The sequence below is a fragment of the Emys orbicularis genome, chromosome 2, assembly GCF_028017835.1.
Source record: "Emys orbicularis isolate rEmyOrb1 chromosome 2, rEmyOrb1.hap1, whole genome shotgun sequence".
In the NCBI taxonomy this organism is placed as follows: domain Eukaryota; kingdom Metazoa; phylum Chordata; order Testudines; family Emydidae; genus Emys; species Emys orbicularis.
The window spans coordinates 217,281,700-217,302,939 of NC_088684.1; the positions used below are offsets into that span (position 1 = coordinate 217,281,700).

Below are 21,240 nucleotides of genomic sequence, written 5' to 3' on the forward strand. Positions count from 1 at the left end.
AACAGTTTAGAAAAGGAAGTGATGAATACCATAGCCAATTAAAACTGCAGAGAGAATTTAGGTAAGCAAAGTACAGAAAGTGACCAAGGTAAAATCCAACTCTTTCAAAAAGCACCATTATTTTAATTTATTATTTTATTAGACATTTATTCACTATGGAATTTATTTCTCCTTGATATGGAGATAGTTTGTTAAAGATGTAGTTTATGGTTTGACTTGTTTGATATCAATTTCTTCTGTTTCACAAAACTCTTTTCCAGCACATATGCTAGCTACTCATTAAAATGTTATACAAGGGCATTGAGCCAAGCTTTTTCCTCCTCCACCTACAGAACTTAGACTTTAATAATTAGTTACATTTATTTTGGTTGGAGGCAGGGGGTTAACATTTGTAGTTGATTGTTTTGCATTCAAATATGGAAACATGCTAATTGTAACACTACATTGAAATATATATTTAATTGTGTGATTTTAATTAAGTGGTAGGGTGTGTTCAGAGCCTGTGTATGGAGGCTTGTTTTTCTAAACTGAAAGAAAAGAAGAGATAAGTGCAAAAACACCACTTATGAAATACTCCTTTCTGAAGTTTTGTGAATACAGGATTTTGTTTGTGTGTTTCAATACAAGGCATTTCCTCCTTCTCCCCACACCAAGTGGCAAGCAGACCACAAGGACAATAATGCATTAATCTGGAGAAACCTTGCAGCACTGTTGTGTTTCTGGCAGGTTGCCCAGATTTAAAAAAAAAAAAAAAAAAAAAAAAAAAACACACACCACACACACTAATGTTTCTCTTTTGAAGCCCCTTGTTTTGACAAGCTGACTTTTTAAAGTAATTTTTCTTCAGAGAAAAATTGTGTTTTAAAAGGAATTTAAAGATACATAAATTTTGTAGCAGTCAGTCTTGATAATGACCCTTTAGCCAAAAAGGATTAAATAAATTCTGATCACCGTATCTGACATTTTTGGTCATTTCTCTGGAAAAAACCTTTGTTCAGCAAGTTATGAAACCATTACATGTGTTCTAAATAAAGTTAGTGTTCAGTTAGTCAAGTTAAATTAGTTATGTTTTAGACACACCAATAAAACTCCTATATGATGAGCATCAGGACAATTTAATGTAAATGGAAACAATTCCCAGCGAATGAATTTCCACATATTTTTCTAAGAACTGTTCTAGCATAGAAATGAATCTTTAACAAGTTCAGAATCTTATTTGAATTATCTTCACATTTTTACATCAATTTTGATTAGCTTGCTGATCTGAATTCAATTACTGCTTTCATGCTCTGAGTTCAGACTTCTTGTGTAGGAGAGAAGAAAAATAAAAAGACAGTGACACCAATAAGAAAAAAAGGTTAGTTTCCAAATTTCTATTCTAAAATACCAATGCAAGCTCCACTAACAAAATTTTTGGCAGAAAGTAGTATTTACATTTACAAAAAGGTGTACTGTGCTTGAAGTATTAATACTTACTTCTTCTGCTTGCATCATTTTAAAAACCTCCCCAAACTCTGAGTTTTCTCCAGTTCCAATCACTATCCCCTACAAAATAAAATTCATTCCAATTTGAGACTTTATATCAAACTGTTAATGGTTCTTGACAATTTGTTTACAGTCTATGGATCAAATAGTGACTAGTTGGCTGTACTGAATCTTTTTTAAGCTTTATCAATGCTCTGAACAAGTCAGATAAGCAATTTTGCAAAGCTTTTGTACACTCTGCTGAAGTATTCAGTAACTTCTCAGGTAATATCTATACAATGCCACCCATCTGCCTCAACCGATAGAAAAGTTGATAGGACCAGCAGTGATTGGGACAGCCCTGATAGAAAGAAGGATAGCATTCACTAGGGATGCAGGGGTGGCTCCTTCCCCTCTAGAGGCTCTACCCCAGTGGTCCCCAAACTTTTTACCTCTTGCCCCCTCTTACACCTGTCTGCACCTCCCCCCTCAGCTGTGGCAGGGGGCCAGGGGCAGAGCAAGGCTGGGTGGCACTCCCTGCCCACCCCCCCCATGGGGGCTGGCCTGGACCCTGCCATACCCCCCTGAACATTCCTCTGCACCCCCCTGGGGGGGCCTCACAATTTGGGGACTACTGCTCTATCCATTCATTGGCCAGCAGAGGAGAAAGTCAATTGTTCCCTCACCCTCCCCTTTCATTAATTTAAACTAGTCTGGGCCATGTGGAGCCTCTTTGTTCCATTCCAGCTGCGTTCAGGATAAGTGAGCTGCCTCAAGCAGCTGCAGACAAGCCCAAGCAGGTATTGGAATTACTGGACATATGGCCGTCACTTAGAGCAGCGTCACTGAACTTAGGGTATTCAAAAACAGACCAAAACAAGAAAGGGGTCTTGGTGTTATGGGAATGTGTGAATGAATACCAGTGACCCATAAGAGCAGTTAGAACTTTCCTAGCAATATATAATCAGGAGCCAGGCCTGATACTTGTACAAGGGTGATTGATATCTTGTCAGGAAACTGTTTGCTGGAGTTATGTAAAAAGTGTTTGCCTACTTTTGTCTCCACCTGGCTAACTTTGGTACACATTCTTTCAGGAGCGCAGCAGCAACGTCACAGGTTTTTGGCTCAAAAGGTTCAGGCTATCGAGCACTGGAAATTGAATTGTTAAAGGTTTATGTCCACCCCAGGGGAGGGGTTATTAGGACAGGCAATAAGTGTAACTAACCTGCTCCGTTTCAGATTCCAGGGCACATCCAAAACATGGTTGATGTTTGGATTTGCCGGCTCTCTATAGTGCACTGGACCCACAAGAAGGTGGCCAGGTGATTTGCAGCTGAGTTTCAAGGCTAAATCTGCACACATTCAGTGGTTCAGCAGGAGAGGCACGCTGTGGGATCAGCTCATGCCTTTTCTGCATTCACTAATGAATAACGAGCACCCACCTAAAGTCCTGGTTATTCACCTTGGAGAAAAAATGATCTTGGGGCCTGCACTGGAGTCAACTGGAGGGGTTGAATTCAAAGGGATGTTGGGTTGATCAAGCAATTGTGGCCAGACATAAGAGTGGTCTGGTCAGAAAGTGGGTTTCACAGAGACCTGATGAACTGACTCCTGTGGATAAGGCCCAGAAGAATGTGAACCATGAGGTTACCAGGATATTCATAAAGACTGGTTGTTCAGAGGTTGAGCACTGGGACACCTGTTATAATTGGCCTGAGTTTTTCAGGGATGATGCTGGGGGAAGATATCTGGCTCTTGAATGTGAGGGAATGGATCAGTAGGAGTTTTGATGCCAGGAAGTGTGGGTGGGGTATGGCCAAGCTAGTTGCTGGCACCCCCAGTGGTTGGTCTCCAGTGCAGTTGAAAGGAATGGTTCCCAGAAGTAAAAGACCTGGGATTTTGTAGATGGGCCTTGTGCTCATGAGATGGGGGGGCCTTGTGGTGTTCATAGGCCAATCTCCCCGCTCCCCGCAAACACACAGTCCCCTTTTAGTACTTTCGGCCCCCTCAGGTGTCCTTGGAACCAAGTAATTGAAGTAAGCTACAAAAAGAGAGTTCTGCTATAGTACATCAGGTAGTTAAACATTTCTATATTAATAGCAAAAGGTCATGCATTTTAAATATTGGTCTAAGAAAAATGTAAATATTGTACAGCTATTAAGCTACATTGTCAATAGGTGGATGAACTTTAAAGTAGATCTGGCAGCTTAGAAATAATTAAGACATGCAGTACATTCTTCTCTATCAATATGATATTACCTTTGCCTTTCCACATCTAACCAGTGTACCCATGAAAGCAATATTGCTTCTGGAGGTGAGGTCTCCATTGGTAGCAGCTGGCTGAGGAGCAGTCGATTTAGAGCACGGAGCAGTCTCGCCTGTCAGACTAGATTCATCAATAGAAAGATCCACAGCCTTTGGGAACAAAACATACTGACTAAGTAAAAAGCTTCATGTCCATCTGTACAGTATTGAGTTTTTCAAAGTATTCAGAATGCTGACAGTTGTTAAATTCTCCCACAGATTCCCTTCTTAGAAACATAAAATGTATTGCATGTGTGTTAGGAAATTACACACGTTAACTAAGCATGCTCTTATAATCAATGAAGTGAGTTGAAAACTAACTAAATGAACAAGCTGTTGTACAGGCTATATCCTCCAGTTCAATAAATGCAAAAGTCTTTGGGATCTTAGGTATTAAACCAAAGGAAAGCTTGAGAAGAAGAGAAAAACAAGAAACAGATACCCTAATGGCTTGGAAAAAAACAGTACTGACTATAAGTGAGGATGCAATTCACTTGCCTTTATTAAAACCACCACCAACTGGATCCCAAAACCCCAATTTCTTCTTTGGGTGGATCTATAGAGGACTGCTATTCTGATCCATTCAACCACTGACCAAAAGGGTTAATTAGGATTGCAAGTACATATGCACCACTGCATCCTTTCACTCTCACCTATGACACAATTCTTAGCTTCATTCTTCGGCAACTCCTAACAAGAATCCTGTTCCCTAAAGTGCTTGGTCACACTTAAATTCTTGAAAAAAAACCACCATTCCCTGCCAATAGTCAAGGCGGCCTTGTTGTTCAGGAGATATGATTGCATAGATGAAAATGTGTTTCTTTAATCTAGATTCCCTTAATCAGCAGAACCGCCCAGGAATGAGTCTGGCAGAAAGAGGAAGAATTAGTATTAAGAAAAATAAGACCGGTTAAGACATGGGGTAAAGAAATAAAGGTAGTGCAAAACAAAAAATAGAAGTCTTAAAATATATCACCTAGAACGGTCTTGGGGTCAAATCCCACTCCCATTAAAGTCTTTCCCATGGTCTTTAATGGGAGTTATTTTGGCCTCTTGAATGAGCCAGAAGTCAATCACAAGGGACTACTCTAGTCTTCTCCTGAATGTAATCACTCTGTAAAGGGATGTTGATTAAATAGGGAACACCATTTATTTGTAATCTAATCAATCTACACTTTTAGCCAGCTACCTGAAGGGGGGGAAAAAAATGTTTAAGGACAGATGGGAAGATCCATCACTAAAATACTTAATCTCTTCGAAAGGATGTCTTTCGACAAGTAAAGATGGACCAATTGCACTGCACTCAAAACAATTAACGCTGTGGTAGATCACAGCAGTTCAGGTATTTCCAGGTTTTTTAAAAAGGCAACATTTTATTTTTGATGTACTGGGTATTCTTTATCAGTGCTGGACAGCAAGATGAATATAGATCACTAAATAAAAATAATGTAGTTAACATTAAAAAAGGATAGTACCTTTACTAAAGCGCTTTGTGATCAGCCATACCCCTTCTATTTCCTGCTATTCTCTCAAATAGTTACCAGGGCAGTGCCCATTTTTAAAATGCTGGTGCTGTATCAATAAAGGAAAAGGGACACTGGTCAAAAACTGCAATTAATCTTTCAATCATAATCAATAAAATCTATGTAGAATTGAACAGCTACAGGAAGTGCTACTTTTTTATGTAAACAGTACAGTACCACAAATCTATGGAATTAAAAAACAAACTACTTTGGTCTCCTTGTTCAGCTTTAAAAAAAAAAAAAAAAAAAGAGACTTTGAAACATTTAAATAATCACTCCCAAGAGATATTTTGTCTGAAGCCTGAATTGTAATATGCAATATTTTATTTGTCAGGGTTACATTCTGATTTCGGAGAGGATTAGCAGAATACATGGATAGCTCATTAGTATATAGAGATTAGAAAGGTTGGAAGAAGTTTCAAATTTCATGTTTTAGAAAAATGAGATATTCAGCATATGCTGTGGGAGTTAGTTCAGTAAAGATTTTTCCTTTTTCTTTATACGTGAAATGCTTTAAAGGGCAAACACTGCTTAACTCTAATTTCTGCAGTTTACTAAGACAGTCATCAACTAGAAGATTAGACTGAAGATTTAGAAGTTTGTTTCAGAATATTTAAACAAAGTAGTTTTTCCAACTGTCCTATTCCTACTCCCCCTCTGACTAGTATTCTAAAACCTACTCAATTCCAGTCACCTAAAAAATAGGCAGTTCACTAAAGCTATATTCCTCATTCAGGCTAAACTTATTGAGTTTTGTCAAAGCAAACAATTTCAGTTGAATATCTATAAATAAAAAGAAAAATAATTATCTATATGCATGTATGTACATATATGATCAAGCAAGAAACTATGTATTTTGTTCTAGGACCCTTCTAATATATTAGGGCTTGTCTATACTTATGCGCTGGTTCGGCGGCAGGCAATCGAACTTCTGGTTTCGATTTATCGCGTCTTGTCTGGACGCGATAAATCGAACCCAGAAGTGCTCGCCGTCGACTCCGGTAATCCTGCTCGGCGCGAGGAGTACGCGGAGTCGACAGGGGAGCCTGCCTGCCACGTCTGGACCACGGTAAGTTCGAACTAAGGTATGTCGACTTCAGCTACGTTATTCACGTAGCTGAAGTTGCGTACCTTAGTTCGAATTGGGGGGTTAGTGTAGACCAGGCCTTAGATCACTTGTGTTTGTCACTTCCCTACAAATAAGTTGCAAAGCAACATATTCATCTAACGTGGATTCTTACTGTGGGCTTTTCATTTAATTTGGTTTTTAAATCCCAGGGCATCAAAGAAATCTCTTCAAGCATTCACACCTTCGCAGAGGTTTCTCTAATAACGCTAAGATATTATGAAGTCGACTACATGTTTACATTGCATCTTCAAATCCCACACATTTTTATACTGGCCTACTTTGCTCTGCAGATGAACACTGATGTGTCCTCAAAGTGAGTTTTCCCAGGGTTTTAAACAGTAAAAATAACCAGTTACTGTGTTTTTTTAAAGAAACACACACATCCATCACGGATTAAGAACAGAAGTGAAAGCATAGGCCCATACAGACCTAGGAGACTAGCTAGAATTCTCTTCTATAAAAGAGGATCTGCCAATAGTCAAGTAATAAACAAATTGGATTAAACTTCATTTCTCTGCTCATCACAAACCAACCTAAAAAAGCACAAGATACAAACAATGCAATGCCTTTTATAAATGAAACAAGTCAAATCCTGTAGACACAAAGGGCTAAGAATAAACTCTTATACATATGAATACCTTTAGTGGAAGCCTTAAGCATCTAATAAAATAAGCCTCATTCTCAATGAGATCTAAATACATGTAAGGGAGATCATTAAGGTCAAGCAGATTTGATCATATCCCAAAAAGCCCTTACCTCAACATGTTCATGTACAACTGCAACTTCTGTTAAAAGATCATGGTAGGAACATTGGAACTCTCAAGAATATGCTTTTAAACTATTTACACTCCAAGTATTTGCAAAGCTTTTTTTAAAATTATTTGCATTGCATGACAAACGTAGTCTTTTGTTTCTCCAGAAATAGCCTATGAAGCTTAACAGTAAATTACTTCCATTGGTTCAAGGCAGCTAGGAAAAAAATGACCGTCTTGATAGAGAATAAAGAATCTAACACTGAGTTTCAGACACAGAAGCTAGACAAAACAAATGATTAAAACCAATGCAGTAAAGTACACACTGCTGTAGTTATGTTTCCATTTTCTACGTGATGGAATATAGCAGATCAGAAGCAGTCTACAATCCCTCTAAAGAGAGATGAATATTCACAAATACTAAAATTTTATTACATGAGTGCATGCAAAGAAATCAACAAACAGCAAACCACCTTTGACAATGTCTGCAGGCTGTTAAAGTTGTCCATTTCATTTTTAAGGAAATTGAAGAGAATCGGTTAAGTATTTCTTCCTATTCAACAGAAATTCAGATAGCTTGGATTTACACAATTGTAAAATCCATAAAGCTGATACCAATTAAGGAGATATTTCCTAAATCGGAATCCAGCCAGACACCATCTGGGATTCAACTACCCAGATCATGTAATTTACCCACCTGCTAATTATTTTTGGAAGCTGTCAAACCAACATGCACTTAAAAAAACAAAAAAAAAACCAGTGCATTTCTCACTTTATCCTATGCATGATGAATAGTATACTTACAAACCTAAGTGTTTTTGGAGGACCTAGTTGGTGGGTGATCTGTACAGAGGGCAATAAATCTAATCTTTTCTACATGGTCTGCCTCTAATCATGATTCCTTTGGATATTTCAGCCCAATTTTAGACCCTACGACATCTGACAGACCGTTAGCATACAAGAGTGTGTGTCTAGAAAACAGAGGGATTCTGCACCTTGCTGCCTCCACCTTGCAACCCCAGCAGTGAAAATGGGCTGTAAGTCTCCCACAGCTCCTTGTAGACTAATACCTTTGGCACAGGCACTGCATTGAGTTTCCATAGGAGATTCTAAGCACCTCAAAAGCCTCAGAGTAGGGATACAGAGTCGGGGTGGAAAGATCCAAACCTACACTGCACACAGCTACAGCCATTCTAGCTTGTGCTGCAGGCCACAGGTAGCACTGGGGAAGCTGCTATTACTTAGGGCAGCCCATATGGATGCCTAAATTCTCCATTTTGGTCCCTTCAGTGACCCAGAATCCCAAGAGCACAGATAACCCAAAATCACTTTTGCTCTCCCCTACCAGGTACAGCACTTCTGGACACAGCACAGAATCTGGCCCACAGCCTTTAGTTACATCTTCACATTTTCTGCAGGACCTCTGCCTCATTCACAATGTAACCTTATTTCATTCACTGTTCAACCTGCACGAAAAATGAGGCAGGGGGTCTCATAAGGGGGGGGGGGGAAATCTGTGATAACATAACTGAAGATCAAACTGGGACAGATACAGAAGAGGGGGCAGACTTAAGTTCACATGGTTAACCTTATCTTTGACATTCACTGGTTTGGAGTCTTCACTTTGAAATCTTTATGCTCTTTGAAAGATTGTTTGGAATTTCCTAGCCTCCCCTCACCCCCATACAGTTTTCTTATGCACACATGCTCTATGCCAATGGAACACTGGGAAACTAGTAAAGTCATAATAAAAACCAGTGCACATGGCAAATTCATATTTTAATATCCTTTACTGTAGCCCAGTCAGAACAGATTTTCACAAAACCATTGAAGGGTCTTACCTAGGGGTTCTTATCAAATTTCAATTTTCCACCTCAAATTGAGTAAGCACTAGAATGGTTAAAAAAAAATAAAAAAAAAAAATAAAAAAAAATAAGGGCTTAACTTTTCATGCGCAAAATAGCCAAAATTTTGCTTTCAGAATGAAAAATCAAGAACAAAATCTCAGCCCAAAATTAGAAGTTTGACAAAGTTAGAAGCATTTGAAGAGACCCTTTAAAATGGAAATGCTTAAAGCAACTAACACAGGTATCACTGAATCTAAAGTAAAAATTCTCAACTTTGTATAAAATTCAGAAGTTTGAATCTAGTTGTTTTCCTCTGACTTCTCTTGGTGCTTCTCCCTTGAGTTCTCCATACACAGAGACCAAAAGATGAGTGAGATATGTAGACTTGATCCTACAAGGCTCCCCTTTCCCATCCAACCCCTTAGCACTGCTGGAACAGGCAACACCTACAGTAGCTTACAGCCATCATGCCTTTGTACCTATGCTAAAACTGAGCATAACTACTGTACTCTGCCACATCAGGAACATAAAAGATACAGTTCAGAACTAGAGTCCAAGTCAAGGATATAAACTAACCTGCTCAGCCATCCCACAAAAAACCTAAATTGGCCTTCAAGTTTCTAAGAATGGACATTTAGAACCCATCAAGTATGAATCGGGAGAGGACATACATACACAACCCCACAACCATGTTGGAAAGAGAGAGGGTTAAGGTGTTATAATGGTAGATGGAGGAGAATGGCTGTAATTTGAAAACCATTGCAAAATCAGAGCATCAGTAATTATGAAGCTCAAGGTGGTAAGCACTGATCTGGCCTATTGCTATGTATGGCTGCTATGTATGGTTGCACCTTCAAGACAGAGGACAGAAAAGGTGCTGTGACAAGTAGCGTTACCACAACATGCTGTACATTTTATGAGTGAGACAACAAAAGCAATGCAAGTGTATAACAAAAACAAAAACACACAAATGTTTTTATGTCACTTCTGTAGAAAATGATGCTGCACAACAGAGCATTAGGGCAGAGACTACGGAACGCAAAAGAAGCCATGGCTTGATAGTGTCAGAGGGAGCTAATGACAGATATAAGACAGGAGCAATGAAAAAGCGCATTGTAGATTAATAACTATATTTGATACTAGTTTTTCCAAAAAAGTCTCAAAAGGTAACTAGTTGGGACACTGCATAGAAAAACCTGCATTAACAAACAGCAAGTGCTTCCAAGACTTTTCCAATCAATTCAACACGAGTCCTGAAAATATTAATGTGAGAGCCCTGAAAATGCCTAACATCACAGAGGAGACCAATATTAAGAACATAACTTTCAGCTTCAAGGGAAGTAAGGATCACAGAAAGCAAAATAAATATATATCCCACTTTTTGTTGTGTTTGGAGGATTTATATATACACACACACACACACACACACACACACACACACACACACACACCCCTCTACCCCGATATAATGCAGTAAAGCAGTGCTCCGGGGGGGCAGGACTCCGCACTCCGGCGGATCAAAGCAAGTTCGATATAATGCGGTTTCACCTATAACGCAGTAAGATTTTTTGGCTCCCTAGGACAGGGTTATATCAGGGTAGAGGTGTACATGATCAGTGTTATTGCTAACACCTAGACACTGGTACTCATACTCATGTTAGAAGTCAGATATTTAGTAAACTAGACAATTTTATATATTACATTTCTGATGCAAAGGATATAAAATAGAATGGCACAACTACATAAGCATCTATAATGTCTTAAATACTCTATTATGAACAAATTGGAACATTTAAGTTATATCCAATAAGATTAATATAAGGAAAGATTCAACAAAAAAAATCAAAATCAGCTGCAAACAACTGCCAGATAGATGGTTGATGATTCAGACTGGCAAAACAAAATGATCATTTCACAGCCTGCTGTATTTCATGTATTTAGGGAAAGTACTTAACTGACTAATAAATTAAGTCAGTAAATTGGAGTAAAAATTGAAAGGGTCTTTAGAATCAGGTCCTCCCAATTGCCCCACAAATATTACAGGAAAATTAGTAGCCACCTATATGTATGTGTATCACACACTGCCCAAAAATCTAAATCTTGGAAGCAAAACACTAGCATTCTCTATAACCAAGTATTTTAGCCACTAGACTATAATAATCTTTGTTCCTGTATATAAGTTTTCATTTACCTTTTCTGTCCCTCCTGCCTCCTTCCCCCTCCAAACCAATTTTAAAAAGACAATTTTCTAAACACATACCTCAAACAAGCGTAGATCAGCAGGGACTTTGTCTCCCACTGACAGGCAGACTGTATCACCTGGAACCAAGTCTCTGGCAAGTGTGTGTTCCACCCTACCTTCACGTACACTGTGGAGAACACAAATATAGAGTCAATCAAAAGTGGAAGTGCATTATCAATTTAAGAATTACTTCCCTGCATTTTGTTTGGGGCAGAAATCCCTATTACATAGTACTACAGGCAGGATAAAAAGAAACTGATTTTAAGTAGATTAGCTCTACATTGCAACCAAAGACTTTAGTTTCAAACAATGACACAGAACAAGATTATCCTTATATTACTATGGTGTGAAACGTAACCTGATTTGCACCATTCTAAGTGTCTTGATACATGGTGATATTTTATGCTTAAGTTAAAAAGCTTTAAAAATTCACTATTTCTAAGGTCAGATCCATTGAATTATAGAAATGTAAGGCTGGAAAGGGACATTGAGGGGTCATCAAGTCCAGCCCCCTGAATCTAACTTACACCATTCCTGACAGGTGTTTGTCCAACGTGTTCTTTAAAAACTTCCAATCATGAGGATTCCACAGCCTTCCTTGGGAGCCTATTCCAATGCTTAACTATCCTTATAATTGGAAAGCTTTTCCTTTAACATGCTCTATAATAGTGTAACAATTTGACATGCTAATGTGGAATCATAGGGTTATGTAAATTACAGTAAGCTTTTCCCCCAAAGTGCCTTTACATTCACAGCAGATTAAGTTTAATGCTTAACCCGCTTTGTCACTTAATTTAAGTCTGAAACAGTAGAAGGCGCCATACCAGTGGCATTCGGGAGGTACAAGTTTACTAAGCTCTTCGAGAGATTTTTCTGAGCGGTACTCCTGCAGTGAAATAAAGATGCAATTAGGAGAGAAAGCCTTTGAAACTGACCACAAATGTGAGAGAAAAAATTACTGATCAACAGATTTTTTGTTTTCTATAAAACTGTACCTACTACTTAAGCCAGCCTTATGTATTAAAAGGTAGTACTCAGAGAACCCAATCAGGCCCAGAGATGCTAGGTGTTGCAAAGACTACTCCTGGGGGGATTCTGCAGTACTGCAGGGGGCGTAGAATTCATATAGTCTGCAGATTTCTTTGATCCCCCGCAGGAAAAAAAAAATAGGGAAACAAAGAAATCTGAGGGGAATACGAGCTCCTTCCCTGGCAGCCTGGGGAGTCTGTTCAAGCACCCAGAGCAGCCAGCAGAGTGAAAGTCACAGTGGTGAATGGGGGCAGGGAGGAGAATGGGTGTGCATGCAAAGGAGCGAGAGAGACTCTGTCCCCCTCACTTGCTATTGTGCCTCGCCAGGTGTAGAGGGAGTAGGGCTTTGGGCGGTTTGGAGGTAAGCATGAGGCAGGCTCTGTCCCCCGAGGCAGAGCAAAAATGTAGCAACCTGCCCTCATAGTTGTTAATGTTCCATTCTTAGTCAATTCCCCCAGGAGTATAAAATGTGTAAAAGTTTTAAGGCTCCTTTACGTTGCCAGAGGGGTGTAAAGGAGTATTATTGTAAATGACGGTAAGGGAATCCTCAGCTAGGAAAATCTATGTGCCTTCTCGCTTTTTTCCTGTGCCAGAGTGGCACAATTACCCATTTAAAAAAAAAAGTAAATAAAAGAGAAAGACTGAGGGCAAATAAAATGTTTATTAAGCAATCAAAACATCAGGACAAACAAAATCAAGTACTTCCCAAAGTAGCCAACCAGGATTATAACTGGAATGCAGGGTATTGGCTACCAAGTATTTGTAACTTAACTTTCTCATGTTCAGGAAATGCTGAATAGTGGTCACCTTTTTCATCAATTACCAAAATAATTGAAACTGGTGTGATTATATTGCATTATTTTGACAAATAAAATATGCAGAATTTTACAGAATTTTTAATTTTTTGGCACAGAATTTTTAGGCGCAGAATTCTCCCAGGAATAAAAGACAAAAATATACTGCAAGCCTTGACAAGCTCACAATCGCAATATATTGCTAAAGAATCCTGTAGGTTCCTTCCTTTATCACTTTGCTCTTAGAGCAATGCTTCCAGCAAGATTAAATTACTGCTGAGATATGAGCTTACAATGAAAGGGCTGTTTTCAGTGGTTTAAACTGAAAAACTTTGTGAGTTGAAATTTTTCATGATGGTTCTCAGCTCAGATGCTATTTTTGGAACTACTCTAGTGTTTGAACTACAGTGTTGAAAACTAGTCCATTTTCGGTCATTACAAAAATAGACAGTTTACATTTTTGGAGATCAGATGCTTCAAAAACTCAAGTTTGTATTTTGTACGTAACTTTCAATGAGAAATATACTTTGTGAAGTAAGATTTTTTTCCCCAGTCAACTTTTTCAAGATTAAAAAAAAAAAAATGAAGACTGCTCTGCACATGATGTCCGCATAAATTGAGAATAAAGTGTTTGAGTCAGTATGGTATCTGTTCAGTGAAAAACAAACTAGCACTGAAACAGCCAGGGAAGTCCATACTTGGGAGTTAACCAGTCTGTTAAGACAAACCTATTGTGGTCACTCAAAAAATAAAGAAAAACTATGTAGTCAAAAGTCTATTTTTTGTACTGCTACATCTATTAGTGTTGTGATTTTTTGCCAATGTAGTTAAAGCAGTACAACCCCCATAGCGTGGACACAGCTATTCCTGTGTAAGTGTACCACTCTAACTATAATTACACTGATTAAAGTGGTTTGTTTATAGACAAGATCTAAGGTTGTTATGAAAAAAATTGAGAAGCATGGACAATCTTCTCTGCCATTCACAATCATGCAATATCTCTAGGAAAACTACAGCAATTGCTTACATAGAAGAATTTATATGAAGTACTAATGTGATTTAAGTTGGCAAAATAGAGTTCTTACCTGAACAAAGGCAACAGTAACAACAATGAGTATTGCCTGAACAGAAATAAAAGCAGTTAATTTTTTGAAATTCCAAATATCAGGTAGAGTAAACAGTCATATTAGCTCTAGCTTAGTTATAGTTGTCAGTACACGTAAAGCTATGCTACCTGAAACAGATCCATTATTTAAAAAACAGGGCAGCTTATACCAGTTTTATCATTATGTTGGGGAACATCTAAAACCTTCATGCAATTGGCTTACAGAGAAACAATTTCAATGTGAATTTCAAACACATGGCAGATACATGTTTTGAACAAGGAGATTCAGCGTTTACAAAAAAATTGCTGTTTGCACTACATTTCTAAAAGGTGGCAACAGGCAGATGTACACAAAGGTACCTGAGAGGTACATAGTCTAACTGGTATACTGGTCATGTTCTTTTCACTTATACCTATACGAATGAAGAGATGATTACAAAAGTGCTGGAGTTATGTACTATAACTACTGGAAAACACAACCAACCAAGATACTTACAGCTTTGCAACCAGAAATGTTATTTAATTACTCTAAGGAATATATTTAAGCCTCACTTTTGAGATATTAGTATATGTTTTGTAAACAAAGCATTGTGTATTTTAGTGTGAAATGTATATGTTCTACACCCCTCCATAGCATGGTTACTCTCCAGCAGTATTTATTTTCTTGTTGAGGTTCTTTGTACTATTATAGACCAGTTACTCAAAGTTAAGGGGCTGGATAGATTTTTCTGCACTTTCATCTAAAAAGTTATTACAAAGCCTCTCTAACAGCTTCCAGAAGATGTATTTTAGCAACAAGATTAAGAGGTGGATTAACTAGGAGGAGCCAGACAACAGAAAAACAATTATGAGGAGGTGTAATTGTTCTCTGTATCCTTAGGTAATTCAGCCCCCATGTTCACCCACTGATAGCCACAGGTACGTTTCTGATGCTGTATTGCAGAGACTACAGCCACCTCTGCTCCCTTTTCCTTTACCTTGCTCAAGGGGACAGATACACTAACACCATCCATTAAAATCCCAAGGAGAATGGTCAAGCCTAATTGAACTTTGATTAAGTACACATAACTTATTGGTAGATAACAGAATTAGATGTCCATGCAGAGCATTAGATACTATAGAACATCCCAAATGAGCACTATGCTTAAACTACAGAATTGCATAGTTTGTCATTTTCACGTAGAAGTAGTCAGATTTTTAACACCCAAAGCTGCATCTTTCTATCTAACCTGCCAAAGATAACACTAGAAGTAACATTTCTTATGAGAAAAAGGCAGGTGGTCAGCCTAAAACCAGCTCAATTTTGTACCTGCCACCTGCTGACCTCTGATATAAAGGACACCGCAATTTACCATTGTTGTCTGAAGTGTACTCATTGCCATGTTGGTCCCAAGTTATTAGGAGAGACAAGGTGGGTGAGGTAATATCTTTTATTGGGCCAACTTCTGTTGGTGAGGGAGACAAGCTTTTAAGAGACAAAGAGTTCTTCTTCGGGTCTAGGAAACAGCAAAATGCAAGGTGGAACAGACTGCTTAGTAGAAGGGACTGAACTTCTTGGTCTCCATGTTAGTATGGTATCAAGTTCTGTGGTGGGGCAGAAGAAGAATTCTTCCACAATGACACCACTTACAATTACCACGTCCCCACCAACAATCAAAGAAAAAAGAATCACCTGACTGGACACCACAGAGCGGATGAAACAGCACTCTTGATCATTACATTGATTGCTTGAGAAAAAACTGGACTGCAAAATCCTTAATCACATCCACCATAATCTCTCCACCACTGAGGACAGCCATACAGTTCCTGAAATCTAACCACCAGATAGTGATCAAACCAGCAGACAAAAGACACCATTATAGTCCTCAACCATGATGACTATGTTAGCAAGGTCATCCAACAACTCTCCTATACCACTTACTAGAAAGAACCCGAAAACCACTCCACACCACAATTTACCCAGGAACTTAAGGATACCAAATCCTTCCCCAAACAATGCTAAGAAAGACTCTACAAACTCATCCCCCACAAACCCATCCCAGTGACCTTCTACATGCTTCCCAAGATACACACACAAGGGAACCCAGGCAGACCCATCATATCGGACCACAGCACTCTTACTAAAGAAATATTGAAACTCACAGAAACCATTCTCAAACCACTCAAAAAAAAGGGGGCCAACTTCCTCTACAACAACTGATTTCCTGCTCAAACGCCACAATATTAAAAACCTCCCTCAAAACACCATCCTTGCCACCATAGAGGTCTTCTTTATACAGCAACATCCTTCACAATGATGGCATTATTGCCTACTTCAAATATTTGCAAGATGGACAACCCTCAGATATCCACCCCAAACCTCAAACTCATCCATTTCATCCTCATCCATAACAATTTTACATTCAACAGTAAACTTTGTCCAAAACCAAGGAAACAGTCATAGGTGCTAGGATGGCTCCCCAATATGCCAGCCAATATGCAGTAGTTCTGCACAAATGCACCAGAAAAACAGTGACACACCAAAGATACATCAATGATATTTTCATCCTCTGGACAGATGTCAAACTTCCTCAGACTTCCACCACAACTTCAACCACCACTACCTGTCTACCAACCTCTCTCTGGATCACTCCTACACTAGCATCAACTTCCTGGACACCACAATCAGCTTTAACAATGGAACCCTACAGACAACCACAAACAAGAAATCCACAGATCACCACACTTATCTTTGTAGTTCCAGTAGCCACCTGAAACTCAAATAAATCTGTTATCTACAGCCAGGCACTCCGCTATCACAGAATATGCACCAAGGAGAAAGTCCAGTATATACACCTTGACACACTTAAAAATCACCTTTGCCAAACAAGGATACCACCAGAGAAGTAGGCCACATCATGAAACAAGCCACCCAAATACACCAAGAGAACCTGCTTCAAAAACACACCTGACTGCACACCTACCAACCCACATTGAAACCCAGGTTCAATGGGAACCCCATCCTGAAAGAAATCTTTCCTGAACCCCCACATCTGGCCTTCAAACAACCCCCCAGCCTCTCCATCAGAAGCAAACTCCCCACAGACCAGGACACAACAACTCAAAGTGGCACCAGACGCTACCAGAACAGATGCAAAACCTGCAGACATATCTCCACTGCTACAATGGTCAAGACCCCCCCACAATACACCTTACAAGACCCATGGATCCTACACGTCTATCACAATACGTGGTGCACCTCATCCAGTGCACTAAATGACCAACAATTGTAGTGATTGTCTAGTTCACCCACATACTCTTGAATGAACCACCACAGGAAAATAAGATTAAACACTTGAGCGGGAACACTTTACACAAAGCAAACACCGTATATCTGACCTTTCAGTCCTGATCCTGAAAAGAAACCTGCACAACATTTTCAAAAGACAGGCCTTGGAGCTTAATATTCTGCTAGACACCAAAAAAGTCATGGACTGAACAGAGACACTATTGTAATAAGCCATAAATCCAACTTGTAACCACTAACCCCCTCTTTTTGTCTTATGACTGCAGAAGTGTTAATGGGCCATTATCTTTGCTGCGACACGGAGTTCCTTTCCCAGACCTGAAGAAGAGCTCTGAGAGGACTCAAGCTTGTCTCCTCACCAGGGGTGGCTCTAGCATTTTTGCCACCCCAAGCACGGCAGGCAGGCTGCCTTCGGCGGCATGCCTGCAGGAGGTCCCCTGTCCCACGGATTCTGCGTACCCGCCGCCGAATTACCGCCGAATCCGCGGACCTCCCGCAGGCAAGCCGCCAAAGGCAGCCTGACTGCCGCCCTTGCAGGGACCGGCAGGGCGACCCCTGCAGCTTGCCGCCCCAGGCACGCGCTTGGCGCACTGGTGCCGCCACTGCTCCTCACCAACACATTGATCCAATAAAAATAATATATTTTTTAAACCACTTCACCCACCTTATATCACAATTTACAACACACTTAGGACACCACTTTTTTGAAGTCACTAAAAGTGACAATTTCCTCCTTACTGCAGACAGACAAATAATTAGCAATATTTTATTGGCCCACTAGTGTATTGCTTATTGCACACTTATCTACAGACTTCTACAAAGACTTTTTTCTGGTAGCATCTTCTGCTCTTTCTGGCTAGATGAAAATGAGAAAAAATAATTGAAATGTACTTTTATGATGCTGATGACTCTAGATTGCATCTTTCAAAGAACTTAATTAACATACAAACAAGGAGTCTCTTAATAGGTCATTGATAGGAAGTATGGTTCAATTGTGTAATGCAGCCACAATTTAGGATTAAAGGCCAGTAAGAGATTTGGAACATATATCCTATCAAAGAGAAATACTGGACAGATTGTTTGCAACTGTCAAGGTAGCAATAAAACATGTCAAACACCTTCAGTATTTTTAGTTCATCTGGCATTTGTTTTAATTTGGTAAATGTTGTTCATATACTTTGAGAGCTAGTCAATATATTCGTCAAACACATTTTAACAAATGCAAGATCTAGTTTTAACAACTGTACATTGTGGAAAAGATTTTCCATTGCAATTAAGAATAGGCTGTTACTGAACAGCAGCATGTAACTTGTCTTACAAGTTAGAAAGGAGTGATACAGTGCACATTAACTTTAATATTCCAGTGTTTTCCAAGCTAAATGCCAGTTTACTGGAACCTAATACCCATTTTTTAAAAGTGAAACCCAAAGACAAGGCAAATTTCAGTTTCTTACCACGGTGATACTGACAGCATCATCAAACTGATGCATTACAATACTGATGACCGCAGAAGCCAGGAGAAGCATAATAAGAGGGTTTTTAAACTGAAAGTAAAAAAAGGAAAAAGTAATTCAGCAACACCCTGGAAGAATAACTACAAACACTCCCTCTTGCAGCAAGTTTGAAATGTTGCCTTTGGATCAAGTTGAACTAACTGAACCAAGTTTCTGTTTAAATGAGTGATTTAGAAACAGGTCTTCAAATGCTAACAGAGATTTTACTAAAACAAGTGTGATCTTCTTTAATCTCTGAAGCGACCTGAATGGCTCTCTTTGGGGAATACAGAAATTCTTAACAGTATGCAAGACAACAGTGGATTGGGATATGGAGATCTCTTAATTTCCATCTTCCCAGGATGAGTGTAATTTTTTTGTATCCGCAAAAAGAACAGGAGTACTTGTGGCACCGTAGAGACTAATAAATTTATTTGAGCATAAGCTTTCGTGTGCTACAGCCCACTTCTTCGGATGCACAGAATGGAACATATATTGAGGGGGGGGGGGAAGAGAGAGAGAGAGAGAGAGTGTGAGTGTGAGTGTGAGAATGTATGTATGTATGTATGTATGTATGTATGTATGTATGTATGTATGTATGTATGTATGTATGTATGTATGTATGTATGTATGTATGTATGTATGTATGTATACACACACACACACCCCATGAAAAGGTGGTCACATAAATACCACCCTATCCCGGAAACCTACTGACCACTATACTTACCTACATGCCCCCAGCTTCCATCCAAGACACACTACACGATCCATTGTCTACAGCCAAGCTCTAAGATACAACTGCATTTGCTCCAATCTCTCAGAGACAAGCACCTACAAGATCTCTATTAAGCATTCTTAAAACTACAATACCCACCTGCTGAAGTGAAAAAACAGATTGACAGAGCCAGACGAGTACCCAGAAGTCACCTCCTACAAGACAGGCCCAACAAAGAAAATAACAGAACACCACTAGCTGTCACCTTCAGCCCCCAACTAAAACCTCTCCAGCGCATCAAAGATCTACAGCCTATCCTGAAAGATGATCCCTCACTCACAGATCTTGGGAGACAGACCTGTCCTCGCTTACAGACAACCCCCCAACCTGAAGCAAATACTCACCAGCAACCACACACCACTGAACAAAAACACTGACCCAGGAACCTATCCTTGCAACAAAGCCCGATGCCAACTCTGTCCACATATCTATTCAAGTGACATCATCATAGGAACTAGTCACATCAGCCATGCCATCAGGGGTTTGTTCACCTGCACCTCTACCAATGTGATATATGCCATCATGTGCCAGCAATGCTCCTCTGCCATGTACATTGGCCAAACTGGACAGTCTCTACGCAAAAGAATAAATGGACACAAATCTGACATCAGGAATCAACATTCAAAAACCAGTAGGAGAACACTTTAACCTGTCTGGTCACTCAGTAACAAACCTGAGGGTGGCAATTTTGCAACAGAAAAGCTTCAAAAACAGACTCCAAGGAGAAACTGCTGAACTTCAATTGATATGCAAACTAGATACAATCAACTTAGGCTTGAATAGAGACTGGGAATGGCTGAGCCATTACAAACATTGAATCTATCTCCCCATGTAAGTATTCTCACACTTCTTATCAAACTGCCTGTACTGGGCTTACTTAATTGGCCTCTCAGAGTTGGTAAGTCAACTCCCACTTTTTCATGCTCTCTGTATGTGTATAAATATCTCCTAATAGATGTTCTATTTTATGCATCCGAAGAAGTGGGCTGTAGCCCACGAAAGCTTATGCTCAAATAAATTTGTTAGTCTCTAAGGTGCCACAAGTACTCCTGTTCTTTTTGAGGATACAGACAAACTTGGTTCCCATACTTTGCGGTGTCAAGGCAAAAATATGCATTTAATTTTCAATTCACGTTTTCTTATTTTATTGTACATACAGATTTCTTGTTAGATACACATCATGCTTGCTTCAGATCTATAGGAGCCATAGGCGCCGATTCCGTGGGTGCTCCGGGGCTGGAGCACCCCCGGGGAAAAATTGGTGGGTGCTCCGCACCCACTGGCAGCCAGGCTCCCCACCCCTCCCCAGCTCACCTCACCTCCACCTCCTCCCCTGAGTGCACTGAATCCCCACTTCTCCTCCCAGCGCTTGCTGCCGCAAAACAGCTGTTTCGCGGTGTAACAAGCTGTGGGAGGGGAGAGAAGAGAAGCGGGAACGTGGCGCACTCAGGGGAGGAGGGCTTGCCTCTAATTTTTTTTTTTTTTTTAATTGTC

At 39.6% G+C, this 21,240-nt stretch overlaps 1 protein-coding gene across 1 annotated transcript in view; it reads right to left on the reverse strand.

Moving 5' to 3' along the window:
* Positions 1 to 21,240, reverse strand: part of ATP2C1 (ATPase secretory pathway Ca2+ transporting 1) — a 66,658-nt gene that overhangs the window by 40,391 nt on the left and 5,027 nt on the right. The window contains exons 3-8 of the mRNA XM_065399126.1: positions 18,930 to 19,019; positions 14,170 to 14,205; positions 12,086 to 12,147; positions 11,280 to 11,388; positions 3,724 to 3,879; positions 1,477 to 1,545 (exon numbers count right to left, since the gene is read on the reverse strand). Of these exons, the coding sequence (XP_065255198.1) occupies positions 1,477 to 1,545; positions 3,724 to 3,879; positions 11,280 to 11,388; positions 12,086 to 12,147; positions 14,170 to 14,205; positions 18,930 to 19,019 (522 nt within the window). The remainder of the gene's footprint in view (positions 1 to 1,476; positions 1,546 to 3,723; positions 3,880 to 11,279; positions 11,389 to 12,085; positions 12,148 to 14,169; positions 14,206 to 18,929; positions 19,020 to 21,240) is intronic.